Source organism: Mycosarcoma maydis, chromosome 11 (genome assembly GCF_000328475.2).
Source record: "Mycosarcoma maydis chromosome 11, whole genome shotgun sequence".
Lineage (NCBI taxonomy): Eukaryota > Fungi > Basidiomycota > Ustilaginomycetes > Ustilaginales > Mycosarcoma > Mycosarcoma maydis.
The window spans coordinates 73,216-87,835 of record NC_026488.1 but is presented as its reverse complement, the minus strand read 5'-3'; the positions used below and the strand labels follow the sequence as shown (position 1 = coordinate 87,835).

At 55.4% G+C, this 14,620-nt stretch overlaps 6 protein-coding genes across 6 annotated transcripts in view; 5 read left to right on the top strand and 1 right to left on the bottom strand.

The window, feature by feature from the left end:
* UMAG_15099 (uncharacterized protein) overlaps window positions 1–151 on the top strand; it is a gene marked incomplete at both ends in the record, with an annotated part of 2,220 nt that extends 2,069 nt beyond the window's left edge. Inside the window, one exon of the mRNA XM_011392300.1 lies at window positions 5–151. Within this exon, the coding sequence (XP_011390602.1) occupies window positions 5–151 (147 nt within the window). The remainder of the gene's footprint in view (window positions 1–4) is intronic.
* A 935-nt stretch (window positions 152–1,086) lies between these two features.
* On the top strand, window positions 1,087–1,842 carry UMAG_11516 (uncharacterized protein; the record flags this gene model as incomplete). Its single annotated transcript, XM_011392256.1, has 1 exon — window positions 1,087–1,842. One exon carries the CDS (start codon window positions 1,087–1,089, stop codon window positions 1,840–1,842), a length of 756 nt encoding a protein of 251 aa, XP_011390558.1.
* A 745-nt stretch (window positions 1,843–2,587) lies between these two features.
* On the bottom strand, window positions 2,588–7,186 carry UMAG_03898 (uncharacterized protein; the record flags this gene model as incomplete). The annotated part of the gene is made up of 1 exon (XM_011392079.1): window positions 2,588–7,186. The coding sequence occupies one exon, from the start codon at window positions 7,184–7,186 to the stop codon at window positions 2,588–2,590; it is 4,599 nt and encodes a 1,532-aa protein (XP_011390381.1).
* Window positions 7,187–7,708: 522 nt separating this feature from the next.
* On the top strand, window positions 7,709–8,185 carry UMAG_03897 (uncharacterized protein; the record flags this gene model as incomplete). Its single annotated transcript, XM_011392078.1, has 1 exon — window positions 7,709–8,185. The coding sequence occupies one exon, from the start codon at window positions 7,709–7,711 to the stop codon at window positions 8,183–8,185; it is 477 nt and encodes a 158-aa protein (XP_011390380.1).
* Window positions 8,186–9,320: 1,135 nt separating this feature from the next.
* On the top strand, window positions 9,321–9,797 carry UMAG_11515 (uncharacterized protein; the record flags this gene model as incomplete). The annotated part of the gene is made up of 1 exon (XM_011392255.1): window positions 9,321–9,797. One exon carries the CDS (start codon window positions 9,321–9,323, stop codon window positions 9,795–9,797), a length of 477 nt encoding a protein of 158 aa, XP_011390557.1.
* A 1,252-nt stretch (window positions 9,798–11,049) lies between these two features.
* On the top strand, window positions 11,050–12,954 carry UMAG_11514 (putative High-affinity glucose transporter; the record flags this gene model as incomplete). Its single annotated transcript, XM_011392254.1, has 3 exons — window positions 11,050–11,534; window positions 11,684–12,090; window positions 12,209–12,954. The coding sequence occupies 3 exons, from the start codon at window positions 11,050–11,052 to the stop codon at window positions 12,952–12,954; spliced, it is 1,638 nt and encodes a 545-aa protein (XP_011390556.1).
* Window positions 12,955–14,620: the final 1,666 nt, after the last annotated feature.

Here is a 14,620-nt window from a genome sequence, read left to right as displayed (position 1 = left end):
AAAGGCCCCCGTGGTGTCCACGACTGGTGGCAGGTTGAGGTGGGATGCGGGCAAATCACTCAACCAGCTCACACCGGCCAAGGACTTTGAGATCGAATCGGACCTGATCAACATACGCAAGACCAACGGCAAGCGCGCTCGTCGCAAATGATGCCACGTACATGCTCACTCTGTTCGATGTCTTGCCTCCCTACAGCTGTATTCTGAATTTGTTGTCTGATATCTATCCGTTTCTGTTCGGTTGTCTCGAGGGTAATGCTAGTCTTTAGTAGGATGCTCCAACTCAGAGCATGTCATGCTGAGCAAAGCCAAATCTATGGAGATGCGCATGCGATTGCGGAGCAAGCTGAGATGCATCTGCTCGTCAGCAAACCACCGCAACTTGCCGGAAAATGGCCGGTGAAGCTACGGTCTGTTTGTGTTCAAGGCGCGGTTATTTTCGGATATTGCGTCCGAAACGCACGAAATGACCGTTGCAGATGTGAATTGAATCGCGCGATGCGTTAACTGATGGTAACTTATTCAGAAACTTGGATTGACGATTCTCGATTTGGCTATGCAAGCAATACGTTCATGGTGTAGCACGAAGCCAACTGCGCTTGTCAGACACGGGCAAATGGACCGAAGTCGGCGCACGTCGATTCGCTTGCGAGAGAGGCGATCGAGGTTCCTACCTATCGTGCAACTCGTGACTCACGCGCGCCGACGTGTGACTCGTGACTGGCAGCTTGTGACATTCTTGACTTTCGCGCACGCCTACTCGATACAGACAAGTCACACACCAAGCGAGCACGAGGTCCAAGCCCAACCGTGAATCGTGAATTCCGCTATCGGCGTACTTTGCCATGTGACCTGCGCCGCGGACGTATCAGGACTTGGACGCCTGTCCCACTTGTTCGCGCATCCGCTCAGTCTGTCTCGGTAGATGGTTGTAACACCATGGCTAGGACCCAACCGTGGGATCCAAGCTAGTCAGCCAGGTTGTAGCGGTAACTTGGTTGAAATGGTCAGAGCTACCTCCCGCAATTTACCCAGGTGGTCAAAGGCTATTCCGGAGTCAAGGCGGGTGTCACTCTGATCCCGCTTATGGCGCTTCAGGCGATCACTTCGACGGTTGCCGGTGTGCTTGTCTCGAGGACGGGCAGGTACAAGGTGATTATCGTTGTCGGCTTTGGCATCTTTTCGATCGGTGTCGGACTGCTAGGTTTGTTGAACGAGCATTCAAGTATCGGTCAGGTAATCGGATATCTCTTGCTTTCGGGCTTCGGAGCGGGTGGTACACTGCAAACCACGCTTGTAGCTGCGCAGAATGCGGTGGATCGTCAGGACTTGGCGGTCGTCACATCGACGCGCAACTTTATGCGTCTCTTCGGAGGGACGTTGGGTCTGGCGATCAGTTACACGATTCTCAACAACACGGTTCGCAACCAAGTGCGAACGCTGCGCTCAGACGTTATTGCGCAAGTGGTTCGCAATCCGAAGCTGATCACTGGAGGCGAGTTTGATGCTGCCACATCGGGTGTGTTGTTGCAGGCCTATGTGCAGGCGTTCCGCAACGTCTTCCGATTCGGCTTGGGTCTGACGCTGCTAGCGTTGGTCGTCACGGTGCTCTTCACCAAGGAGTTGAGCCTGGATAGAAACGACGATGAGAAGCGCAAGCAGGAGGGCAAGCAGTGGTACGCCGAGAAGAAGGAGAGGAGACATGCCAAGAGGCAGCCCGACGACCACAGGCAGTGCAGCACGACCGACAGCCAGCAACACCAAGTGCGACCTGGCACGCGCACGCGCACGGGCACTGTGCCACAGCGACGCGGGCCGGATCCGCAAAACGTCGCGGCTTGACGTTGGTCGTGGTATGTATTTCTAGAGCGCGCATGAACGTAGGCTAGCAGCCAACGTCGTATATGCGCCGTCGTCATCGGGCGTGTGTGAGTGCAGGCGTGTGTGATTGCAAGGTGACAGTCGAGGTGGGTAGCTAGCTGCAATGATCCACGTGGCCAAGCCGCACAGCTCGCTCACGATGCGAGGTTCGGCACTCGTAGTCACGAGTACTGGAGCGCACATGTTCTCATTTCGTTCAGACCGATACTGCATATGCTGTAGCGCGACCGGGCTCGATCCCCGTTCTGGCACGCCGCGCTTGGGTTGGCTCGTGTCTCGTGTCAGGGATGCGCGTACGTCGAGACGATCCGCTCACAGTCACACATGCACACGCCCGACCAGCTGCAACCACGCACGAATTCAACATAGCAGGTGATCATGATCTGCGCACTCTAGACACACGCGATAGCACAGCCCAATCACCACCATCGTGCTGCTCGTCGATCTGCCTGAACCTGCACGCGCCGCAGCCCAACACGCGCGTCGATCCAGCTCGAATACCCACCAACGCGCATATCCCGCTTTCCCCCACCCCCCAACAGCACCTCGTCGACGCACCTCGTCACGCACCACATTCGCCGCGAATCATGCCGATATCTCCACATCCACGATTCGTCGCAAGAATCATCCGTATGCTCCAGATCGGTGCTATTCCAACACACACGCGCTAGATACAGACGACCGCCAACGGATGTGCATCGCACACCTACTGATGCGCAGACGCGTTCGAGCTAGCGCTTCTCGACCGGGTCGTGCTTCGTGCGCGCAACACAGCCGGATCCAAACTCGCACTTCGACTCGGCGGTAGCGAGTGCACGTCGTCCAACGACATGTTCCTCGCCGCATTCAGATTCGCACGCGCCTTGCTGCCGCGTCCTGTCATCGAGCGAGCACGAGCAGCCGTGCTTCTGCCACGTCGTCCACGCGTCCAACGTGCAGTCTTTGCTACGACCACTGCTTCATCTGCACTTGACGCCGAGCATGCCGAGCCGCACACGCCATCTTGTGCGTCTGCATCCGTCTGACCTTTCGCCTGCTTGGTCCGCTTCTTTTTGCGTTTGCTTGCGCTGCTTGCGCTGCTTGTCGAGCCTTGCGCTCCAGTCGCATTCTCGAGCGCTTCGATCGCTGCATCCAGTTCGGCTTGCCGAGCTTCGCTCGTTTGTGCATCTTTCATCCGTGCACCACCATTCGCCTCGGTGCCTTCGTCGCGCCGCACAATACGTCTCGTTCTGCCCATTTGCTTACCCAGCATCTCCTCCGCCACCACAGGCGTCTGCATCCTTGCATCTACCACCTGAAACTCATCCTCGCCATCACTGCTGCTACTGCTGCTACTGTTACCACCACGAGCGCGTCTACGTTCAGCTTCGCCCCCACCACCCTTTCGAGCCTTGTTCGCCGCTCTGAATCCATTGATAACTTCTTGCAACCGATTGCTTGCATACGTGACCGTCTTTCTGCCCGCATAGACACCCGTACCAGACGAAGCATCAAAGAACGCATTCCGGTCGAGCGTCGTCTGATTACCTCGTGCTCGATTGCGCGTATTCTGACGCTCGATGATCGGCAGCAGGTACTGGTCCGTTTTGGTCACTGGCCAGTGCAGATATTCGCCCAGAAATGTTCGCAAGCTATCTAGGTCCGGTAGACCCCACGCAAATGGTTCATCGCTCTCGTCCACCGTGGGAGCAAAGTACGCGTCCAACACCGCATGCTCCGGCCACGACGGTTCGAGGTGCACCTTGTTGTGTAGATTCCTTTTGATTCGTCGCATCGTTTTCCCGCGCGTATGCTCTTCGGTGTCCTGACCCATCTGCACGCGCATCCACCAGTCCCTGAACTTGAGCAGTCCATCTTGACCAGGAAACAGCGCAAGCAGCTCCATCGCTACAACGGGTCCGACACCTACAAGTCCCTCGGTGTAATCGCTCCCCAGATAGTAGGCCAGCTGCACAAGCTTCTCGCGATCCAGTCCCAGTTCTCGCTGCATGTCCGAGAGCAGGAAACACTCGACGATCTTGTTGTTGTTAAACATGTTTTTGTAGACGCGTGTACCGCCGAACAGAAATACATCGCTGTCATCCGTGATGATACCATCCACTAGACGTCGAGAGACGAGTTCGGCGCATTGTGCTTCGGCTTCCATCGGTGCCGTGATGTACGGCAGTCCGAACAGGCGAAGCATCATTTGAATCTCTTGTGCCATCTGCTTGGTGATATCCTCTTCGGATCGTCGGCTGTTGGCAAATTCGGCACGCAGAGCATTCACTTCGCTCGCCACTTCCTTCTGCACGTCAAGCAGGCTGCGGCCTTTGGTGGCGCTCAGAAACGCGACAAACTCGTTTTGATCGGCATTCAGTCGCGCGATCTCGTCTTGGTCTTCTGCGTCAAGTGCGTCGAGCTCTTCCGCAGTCGGGAGGGGGAATCCGTCGGCGCCGATAACAACGGCTTCAGGCTCGGGTGATGGTGTGGGCGACCATCCAATCGGTGTCTGTTGTCGGCTGGAGCGCTTCTCAATGCCTTCTATCGGTGCTGTCTCTATGGATGTAGGTTCAACCGTGTGCTCTGTGGATGCGGAGGGGACGTTGTCCATGGTCTTGGCTTCGACGTCTGCGCCATCTTTTGTGATGCCGGGTCCTTGAGCTCCATTCAATACCACCTCTGGGACTGACAAAGATACCGGCACTCCGGTCTCTTCAGGTTCTTCCTGCTGAGCGACCTGGCTGTCTACCGCGTCCACAGTCTTTGCCGCATCGCTGGCTACCATGCTCTCACCTGCTTGCCCATGTAGGGTTGAGACTGTGGCATTTTTCAACGTCTTGCTTTGTGCGGATCGTGATTCTCTCCTTGAATCGCTCCTCTCCTTCAGCGGTGCGGACTCGATCACCTTAAAATCGGCATCGTCCTTCGCCTCGTCTGCATAGAGATCGACTGCGATCTGACGATTGACTTCCTCGGGCGTGGGAGATAAATCTTCGTGCAGCGTCCGCGCGGTTGCCTCTGCTGGCGTAACAGACTTTGGCCGCATGGCTGCACGCTCGAGTCGCTGCTGTGAAGCGGAACGAAGCGGCGGTCCCATGTGACCTGCGTTTGCGATGGGCGGGCGTGGAGGCGTTTCCGATTGTGTCTCCTTCTCGCTCTCCTTGATCGACGTGTCGGGGGACGGCATTGGTTTCGACTGCTCGCGAAGGTCAGTTGTCGACGTGGATCGACGTGCGGCTCGAAGACTGCCCGCCAGACTCTTACGAGGCGGAGGTGGTGGGCCCGCAAATTCACCGCCGAATTTTCTGCCGCGGCCAACAAGCGCTGCCAGCTCGTGCATGCGATCAGGCATGTCGGCAGGAGATGGATCTCGACCGAATGCGTCCAACAGTGGCTGTGGCTCGACAACTGGCTGAACCTCACGTAATGTGGACGGCGCTTCGGGCTGCACGTCTTCAAAGTCATCTTCGTTGATCTCGAAGCTCTCTGCATCCTGGGCGCCAGCCGCCGCAGCGATGTCAGTCTGGGATGTATGCAGATCAGGTGCTCTGCTGCTGCTGACAGGTGACTGCGTCGACTGTGTCGACTGCTGCCTGTGTGACATGGCGTCGTGAAGCGAAATGGGCTCGCCGCTGCGATGGGCCAGCTTGAGACCGCGTAAAGGAGGAGATGGCTCCTTTGCGCGACTTGGGTTGTTGGACGTTTGAGACTCGGCGATGGCCCAGGCGAGGTCCTCGGCTTCATCTTCGTCCAGCTCGTCGTCGTCGTTCTCTGGCATCCTATGAAAATCATGGTTGTCGTCATCCGAATCTGCATCGACATCGATCCAGTCGGTCTGATCAGGAGAATTGCTGGACTCGGCAGCAGTTGTACGTCGGTTACGAATGAAGAGGGGGCGTTGTTGACGTTGTTGTTGAGGTCGAAGAGTGCGTTCAAGCTGGTTGTTGTCGTCATCTTGGATGCCTGGCTTGCTGCTCTTTTGTTTGGCATGATACTTGGCACGCGCCTGAAGCAGCTCGAGCGCTTTCTCTTTGCGCTTGTATGGATCTGCTTCAGTCTGTAGCTGGTCAAGCTCTGGATCGGCGGTTCGACTTACAGATTGCGAACCAGACGGCTGGACGGGGATCTCGACCTCGTCCATCTCGATTTCAGGATCGGAATCGGAATCGGAACGCTGTGCCTCGTCGTCTGTGATGACGATATCCTCAGGCTCGTAGTCAACGTCGATGGCTTTGTCCTGGGTCATACCGGCATCGCGCACGCCGAGCACAAATCCGCCCTCAGCTCCTTGGTTGCGAACGAGGACATACTCTTTGTTGCGTTGGCCAGCTACGCGGATGGGCACCTTGATGTTGGCATTGCCAATCTCGTCTGTAACAGTGAGCACTTTTTGGGTCAGGTCGTTTCGTGTCTTGAGGCCGGCAATCTGAGCGCGAGAGAAATCGATGGGGGTGGGGGCTGTGGCAAGCATGGACTGTAAACGCTTGTACGAAGTCATGCGCGATTGAGCACGCAAATCACCGACAAGCTCGTACTGAAGCTCGGCAGGCAAGCTGCGAAAGAGGTCAGAGTTGGTGTCGAGATCTTCGGGTGCGATCGTGCTCATCACGGCACGCAGCTCATCCTCGGTGGCAAAGCGGTAGTCCTTGCGCCTACCGTTGCGGCCGTTGGCGGCAGCGACTTTGTCGAGATCCTCTTCCAAGGCTGGCAGAGCGTATGGATCCTTGTGCCAGTCCATCTTGCGACCACCTGACTTGGTCGGCGAAGAGCTCTTGTCTCGGCTCGCTGGAGCTGAGCTGGTAGGGGCTGTCGATTGAAGGTCGCGCGAGGCTAGTACTCGGGGATTGGCGGCGTGGAGGTCGTCGAAATAAACCGTGTTTTCGCCCAGGTCAACCGCATCCTGGGAAGTCGAGACCTGCGCTGCAGATGAGGAGGATGCACGGTTCTGGCTGTCAGCGACATGTTTGACGGCGGCTTGCCTCATCTGTGCCGCGAGAAGCTTCTCTGCGGTTCGGGCGTGTGACTCCTTTGCACCTTGCTTGCGGGCTTTTCGACCGGAGAGCGTCTTGCGCTTCATGGCTGGGGCACCTCCATCGAAGACAAACACGGGACGAACACCGTGAAAGAGAAGCTTGAGGATGCGCCAGAGAAAGCCGAGAATGTGGGCGTTGGACAAGGTGCGACCGTCCTTGTCACGCATAGCCATCTGGAAATGGTAAAGCCATAGTGACGAGTCAATGGCAAGGCGCTTGCCTTCGAGCGTTTCGATCTTGATGGGACGAGCGACAGGCTGAAGCAGCTGCCATAGTCCTTGCACACCCATGTTGTACGCCGCATTCGCCTAAGCAAGGCGCCAGAAGCGTGCGAGGTGGCTTTCGAGGCGGCAGGGGCGTGGAGCTGGGAGAGTGGCTATAACATCGATGTCGTGGTTGTGGTTCGACTGCGAGGGGCCGATGAGAAGAGCGAAATTGAGATGGTTTCCGTTGTTGAGAGGATGGCCAAGTCAAGAAGCGAAGTTGGAGGGGATGCAAGACTCACGACGGATGACGAGAGACAAACGAAGAAACTGAGCTTTGAAGGCTGCCTTTGTATTATTAATAAACTGAGCGTGTGCGTCAGCGTGCTGCGTTGTGCTGCGTTGTGCTGCGCCTGTGCAATTTGGTGATTGGGTGATTCAGGGTCCAATTCAAGAAATTTTTGTGTTGATCAACTCGTCTCGGATCCGAGTCGAGTCGTAGCGTCTATCTCTCAACATCGCCATAGCCGGCGCCACGATAACAATCGCGCACAAGCGTGTTGTTGGCTCAAGAGGTTTCAGCTGGTGTCACACACGCTGCGAGACAAGATGCTGGTGCCACCGCCCAACTACGGGATGGTGGAGGAGAACTTTTACCGGTCAGGCCAGCCAGATCAACTCAACTTTCCCTTCCTGGAAAAGCTCGGACTGAAGAGCGTCATCTGGCTCGCTCCTGAAGAACCGGAGCCCGGATTTCTGGACTTTTGCGTGGATCAAAACATCGAGCTGCACCACTTGGGCGTGCTGTACTCGACCAATGCATGGGACCCGATCACGGAAGAGGTGGTGCTGCAAGCTTTGCATCTGCTCGTGCAACCTGCAACGTATCCTGTGCTGGTCATGTGTAACCTGGGCCGTCATCGAACGGGCACCGTGGTTGGTTGCTTCCGCAAATTGCAGCGATGGAACCTCAGTGCGATTCTCGAGGAATACCGCAGATTTGTGGGCGGACAAAAGTATCGAATCCTCAACGAGCAGTTTATCGAGTTATTTGACGAGGAGCTCGTGTTTGGCGCAAGCTATTGATGGATGTCTCGTTGACAGTGCTGTCGCGCGTTAGCAAAGGCTGATGGATCTAATTGCCTCTCTCTTGTATCATTCGTGATTGTTTCTGCAACCGCATATCATCGATCACACAGGTTCAGCATGTTGACAACGAGAGATGCTCAGAGCGAAACAGACTTGGTCGGCTTCTACCGATTCGATAGGCGCGCTCGCGAATGAGATACGTGATTGACTCTGAAGCATTCATGTGATTGGCAGGTACCAACTCAGCTCGGCTGTATGGACACGTTGCCTTGTGCTGCGCCAAAACAGCCATCGAAGCGATTTTTTTCTGTCCAGCCGATACAGGCACGAGGGCGACTTGAGGAACACGACGAGGATTGCCTATTGGCGAGCTCGAAGCTTGCAAAACAGCCGGCAAAATAAAGTCGAATTAGAAAGCCGATCACGCTGATGATCAGAGCTGAGTCGAGACGCGGACTTGCTCGGCGTTGAACATGCGCACCAGAGGGTTGGGCAGGAACGCGAGTACGCTCAACGGGTGGGAGGAGTGCGAAAGGAGGCGTACCTTGATTAGAGCATTCTTGGGGTACAGATCCCACCGAGTCTCCGCAAATGCGAACGACTTGTCCGGGTTTGCCGAACAAGGAGTGTGAACATCGAGTTGAGACAAGTGTGAACGTGCATTTCTGTCGGTATAGCCGATCTCCTGCACCAATCCCAATGAGGGCAAGAGCCAGGTCAAAGGGGCGCTTCCAGAGCTGACACGAACGCATGAAAGGCGGTCATGCGGTCATGCGGTAGTTTTCGGTGATCTTTCTTTTTTCTTTTTTTCTTTTGGTGACAAGCGTGAAGGTTCGCTCCACGACTCGTGACTGCGTGACTGCTTGGCTTGTTCGTGCCCGTCTGCTGATTCACAGACGCCCATAAGGACACCGTCAGACTCGATTTTGGACGATCCACTCGCTCGTTGTCAAAGAACGTTTGTGATTGTGGCTGCGTTCAAGCAATCCTTCGCTTGAGACAGCGACCTAGCTTGGTGGTTGACGCTTAGTGTTGCTTGAAAGTTGTGTTGAAAACGAGGCGAGACGGACCGAAGCTCTAGGTGTAGTGCCTGTTCGGTGTTTTCGCCTAAAAGCCACCGGCTCGCTAAGACATGTGTTTCCCCTCGATCGCATGGATTCCCAAGTGTCGCTCACGACTCCATTTGCAGATACAGTTAACGAATCGTGAATGTACGGTTGGTTGTCTCTCGAAACGAAGGAAGCAAACAGAAGCGAGACCAAATCACGAATGGACTTGTGACGATGTCAATCGCTCGATTTGCACTGAGCGACGCTCGGCTTTCGTCGCTTTTGGACGTCCCATTCGCAATCTGCCACTCTGGAGTCAGCACACACTCGTGACCGGTGTGACGACAAAGGTTCGCACTTTGCCTAACTTATACCGCCCGCAACCTCGGGCTTTGAATGGATACAGAGGTGCGATGGGCACCACCGTGGCGGTCTGGTTTGTCGCACAGACCTCTAAATGGCTCAGTAAAAGCATAATCGGTGATCAGATCCAAGCTCTATGCTCGTTCGTGATTGGGTGGAGACGCGCTCGGACACGTCCAAGGTGTGGGGAAACCTGAGAACGCTTCAACAACTCACGACTCGTGACGCCGATACAGACCGAGCGCGGGCTGCTTCGGGCAAAGATGGTCGCTCGAATCGCTGTGCAACCGAACTCCTGAGGCAAAGCCGGTCGGACCGCACGCATCGTTGCGCTTTGATTCGTACAGCGAGCCGAAGTTCGGATTTGGTCGCACTTGGTCGCACTTGTCGCGCTGGTCAACATATGGCTTTCTTTCAGCCGCGCCGCCGGAAGCAGCGGCAGTTACGCAGCCAACCTGAGTCATTCACGATTCACGATTCACGATTCACAGATTGTTCACGATTGTTCACGATTGTGATGAATAGTTTGTGAGAAAAGCAGTAAGCCGTGAACGATTTGCTTGACGACTGCTGACTGGACGAATAGCATGCTTTCTGCTTCGTACTTCGTGCCGCTTCTCCGCACCGATTCGTGTTCGCTGAAGAAGAGATCGGAGTAGGAAAGAGGAAGTTTGAATGGTGAATGGTGAAACACGAATGCAGAACAAGCCTTGGTGCAAAATTGTCCGACCCTAAACCCTCCGCTGTCAGTCGCGATTGGCCATGTGTCATGAGCCAAGGTGCACCCCAGCTTCGCACTTTGACTTGAATGGCGTTGACACCGATTCCGAGACAAGATGGTCAGCAGACATATACCTCAATAAAGCCTCTGTCCAGCCCATTGCTCAAGGCCGCACCTGCCCTGGCTCGATGGGACTGGACTTAGGGGTCACCACCGCACGCGAGTTTCCTGCCGAGGAGCGACGTTCCTTACAACCAAACTGTACATGTGGTGTTGGTGGTGGGGGTGCGACTAGTAACATAGCCGAGGTCTTGCCCGCGTTGCAGAGTCGAGCTCACTGCTACCGCTGCTGCTCTTCTAACTCGTCGTACCCCGCGCTTCCATCGACCCACTTCGTCTGTGCCCTGCTTTGAGCCCTGACAGATCGTGGCTACCACACGCTTCTGGAGTTTCCGTGGAGCACTGAGTGCAAGTCGATGAACCAAGCAATGCACACACACCTCGCTCAACTCGGACCCTCCCATTCTTGGCCCACTGTGGCCTAGAAACAGCCATTCTACTCGTGGTCTAACTACACCTCGTGTTGTACCTGAACTAATTGTGTCTCAACCCCACCTTTCTTGTCGAGCCAAGCACCAAAGGCATTTATACCCCATGCTTCAATAGCGCCATCTCTCCCCGCAATCTCGCAGTACCCGTCCCAGCATCCTTTTACCTGTTTGTCCGTCATGGGTCGTATCACCAATCCCTACGTGCTCACAGCACTCGCCTGCACGGGTGGTATGCTGTTTGGATTCGACATCAGCTCTCTCTCTGCCATCATTGCGTCTCCCAACTATCTCGTCTACTTTGGCGATGACAAAAACACGGTCGAGTGCGCCGATCGACCTGGCGCACTGTGCAACCCCGGTCCCAGCGCCGACGTCCAGGGTGGCATCACCGCTTCCATGGCCGGTGGCTCGTTCATCGCTTCACTCTTCTCCGGTATCGTTGCCGACCGTTTCGGCCGACGTTATGCCATCTTTCTCGGCTGCATTCTCTGGGTCATCGGCTCTATCCTCACCTGCGCGGTCCAGAATATCGGTATGCTGATTGTCGGCCGCATCTTCAACGGTATGTGTGTCGGTCTCTGCTCTGCTCAGGTGCCTGTCTATCTTTCAGAGCTGTCGCCTTCGCGCATCCGTGGCCGTCTTGTTGGTTGCCAGCAATGGGCGTAAGTACAATCCATCCTCAACTGACCTCTCGTCTCTCTCCGCTACAATGAGGTCCAGGCGGCCACATGCTCGCACAGCGATACTGACTCTCGAAACCGTCAAGGTGTCGTCTTTCCACCCTTCTTACTCAAACTCAAACTGTAATCAGGATCACATGGGGAATTGCCATTTTCTTCTTCATTTCGTTTGGTTGCAGCCACATTGGAAACAGAATCGATGGCGAGCAAGACGGCCGAGGAACAGCTTCCTTCCGAACTCCCTGGGGTATCCAAATGGTCCCAGCTCTCGTTCTTATGGCCCTTGTCCCTTTGATGCCAGAATCGCCTCGCTGGCTTATCGCCAACGCCCGCAAGCAAGAGGCTCTCGAGATCCTCGCTCAAGTTCACGCCAACGGTGACCAAGATTCGCCTCTGGTGCTGGCCGAGTACCATGAGATCGTACAGAACATCGAAGAGAGCTCTGGCGAAGGCACTGGCTATCTCGACCTCTTCAAGCACGGAAACGCATGGCGTACGCACATCGCTATGTTTACCCAGATCTGGAGTCAACTTACAGGTATGTCACTCTCACGCCTCTCATCCTTGTGCGCTCGTCACCGCAAGCCGGCGTCAAAGCAAGCCAGGCCAAAAGAAAACAAAGACGATAGACTGACTGGCCAATCTACTCAACTTAGGTATGAATGTCATGATGTACTACCTCTCGTATGTCTTTGAGATGGCTGGTATCACCGGCAACATTGCCCTCATCTCAAACGGGATTCAATACATCATCAACGTCCTCATGACCGTGCCTGCGCTCCTCTATGTCGACCGATGGGGCCGTCGCCCCACTCTCCTGGTCGGTTCTACCCTTATGACCATTTGGCTCTTTGCGGTCGCCGGTCTCATGGCAGGCTACGGTCACTACTATCCCGACTCTAACAACTCGGTCGTCCGATGGAAAGTCGAGGGTCCCGCTTCCAAAGCCGTCATTGCCTGCTCCTACCTGTTCGTCGCCTCGTTTGCACCCACATGGGGCCCTGTCTCTTGGATCTACGTTCCCGAACTCTTCGGTAACCGATTGCGAGGCAAGAGCAACTCGGTCTCCACCGCCAGTAACTGGGCGTTCAACTTTGCTCTCGGCTACTTTGTCCCTCCCGCTTTCCACAACATTCAGTGGAAGAGCTACATCATTTTTGGCTGCTTCACGGTGGCCATGACCATCCACGTCTTCCTGGCGTTCCCCGAGACTGCCGGCAAGACGCTCGAGGAGGTGGACGAGATCTTCCAGTCCGGTGTGCCCGCATGGAAGACGCGCCCTGGCTCGTCGCGCTCCGACCAGGATATTGAGGCTCTCAAAAACGAGGCCGTCTACACCAAAAACCCCACCTCTCCGGGCAGCGACTCGGCTGACGAGAAGGAGCTCAAGGGCGACGTCTAAGCAGATCCTCCGCGCAAACGTGGGTTCTTGTTGAATTTGTCCCAAGTGCATGGACTACAATAGTCCCCTATGGCCTGTGTATCTGTCGTTTTATACCACACTCCAAGTCAACACTCAGGCGTGTTTCATACGGTTGTCTCAATCCCAGTCCGGATCTACTTGCGCGGCATACCTGTACTCTTTGTGATAACGAAATAGTTCTCAAGCATAAATGGGACTCTGAGCCAGCATGCTACGCTGCGGATCGGCGAACAGGTGATGTGGGCACATCTTGTAGCGACAGCAGTACTCTCTGCACGCGAACGAGCCACAGCCAGACTGCGTCGACATGTGTTGGCGACTGGAGAAGCAACCACGCCGAGTGGCAGAGGTTAAACCCGGATCCGGAGAGAACAGCAAGTGTAGCGACGAGCTTGGCAGCTGCTTGTCAATCGCCAGAAGCATGTATGCGCCCACTGATGACTCGAGACGCTGCACGAGTCGGTATGAAAGTATGCAGAGCAATGCGACGCATGAGACCGACCACGTAAACGAAACAGGCACGAGGTAACCATGCGTCAACGTGCTTTGCAAAGTCAGATCTCGTAGCTGTGAATCGTGGATGTGCAACCTTCTATCGACTGCTACCTGTATCTTGACGGCCAACGAACGGCGATGAACATTTCTGCCCTTGTGCACTTTGTCCGCGAACACTTACCTCTTGTGAAAGAGTAGTGTGCCGCACTCACATTTGTCACAATGATGTCGGCCCAATACCGACAGCGCATCCTCTGGGCCGTCGGGCCGATCGTGGTGCGTGATGCAAGCTGAAACAGGCTTGAGCGCTGGCTTGAGCGCCGTTTTTCGTGCCGTGGTTCTGCACGCGTTGTCTGTACGACGCCAGCATGCCCCCAAAAACGCGACGAACGCGGTCTCGCTCGTGTCTCGACAGCTCTGAGTCGAAAGACCAGCCATGCTGCACAGCCAACCACCTCGTGGTCGACGCGTCGAGGATCGCGACGATCGTAGGGTGTCGGTCTTTCAGCCACGTCGGCCAAGTTGATGGGTATCCGAACGTGCTAGCGTGGAGAGATGCTGCGCTGCGAAAGAGCGTTGGAGCGGGCGCGGGTGTCACTTGGAACCAAACTCGTTCACTCGAATGTACTGTTCCCGGTCTGGGTACCGTCGGTGACGCCCAAGGCCAAGGTAAAGACATCACCATCGCCTTGAGCCTCTGGGACGGTACTTAGATCCAGCAAGAAGCATCTCATGTGACGCGAAAGAGAATGCATGTCCGCAACCCGTTGTTAAACACAGCAAGATGATCGTGATCGATCCTCGTGCTGGCAACGTCAGATCTCTGCGCCCAACTCTGCCTTCTACCTCGCCATCTGAATTGCATAAGCCTCTTCCGCAGTTGGTTAGCATGTCTCAGGGGTTACAGAGGATCATATCGGAGCATGTTCGAAAGAGGCGCCAACACAGCGTGTCGAACACGCCTGCTTCTGCACATTGAATGATGTCCAACTACCCAAGCTACCCAAGAAGCAGATGAACCGAGCTCCTCCTTCCCATTTCGCATTAGTTGGCAGTTGAAACACCAAAGTACGATAGCATTGTTCTTCTCCCCCTTTGATCGAGTGTGTCGATCGGTGCCGAATATTGCCAATACGTGCTTATCGCTTCT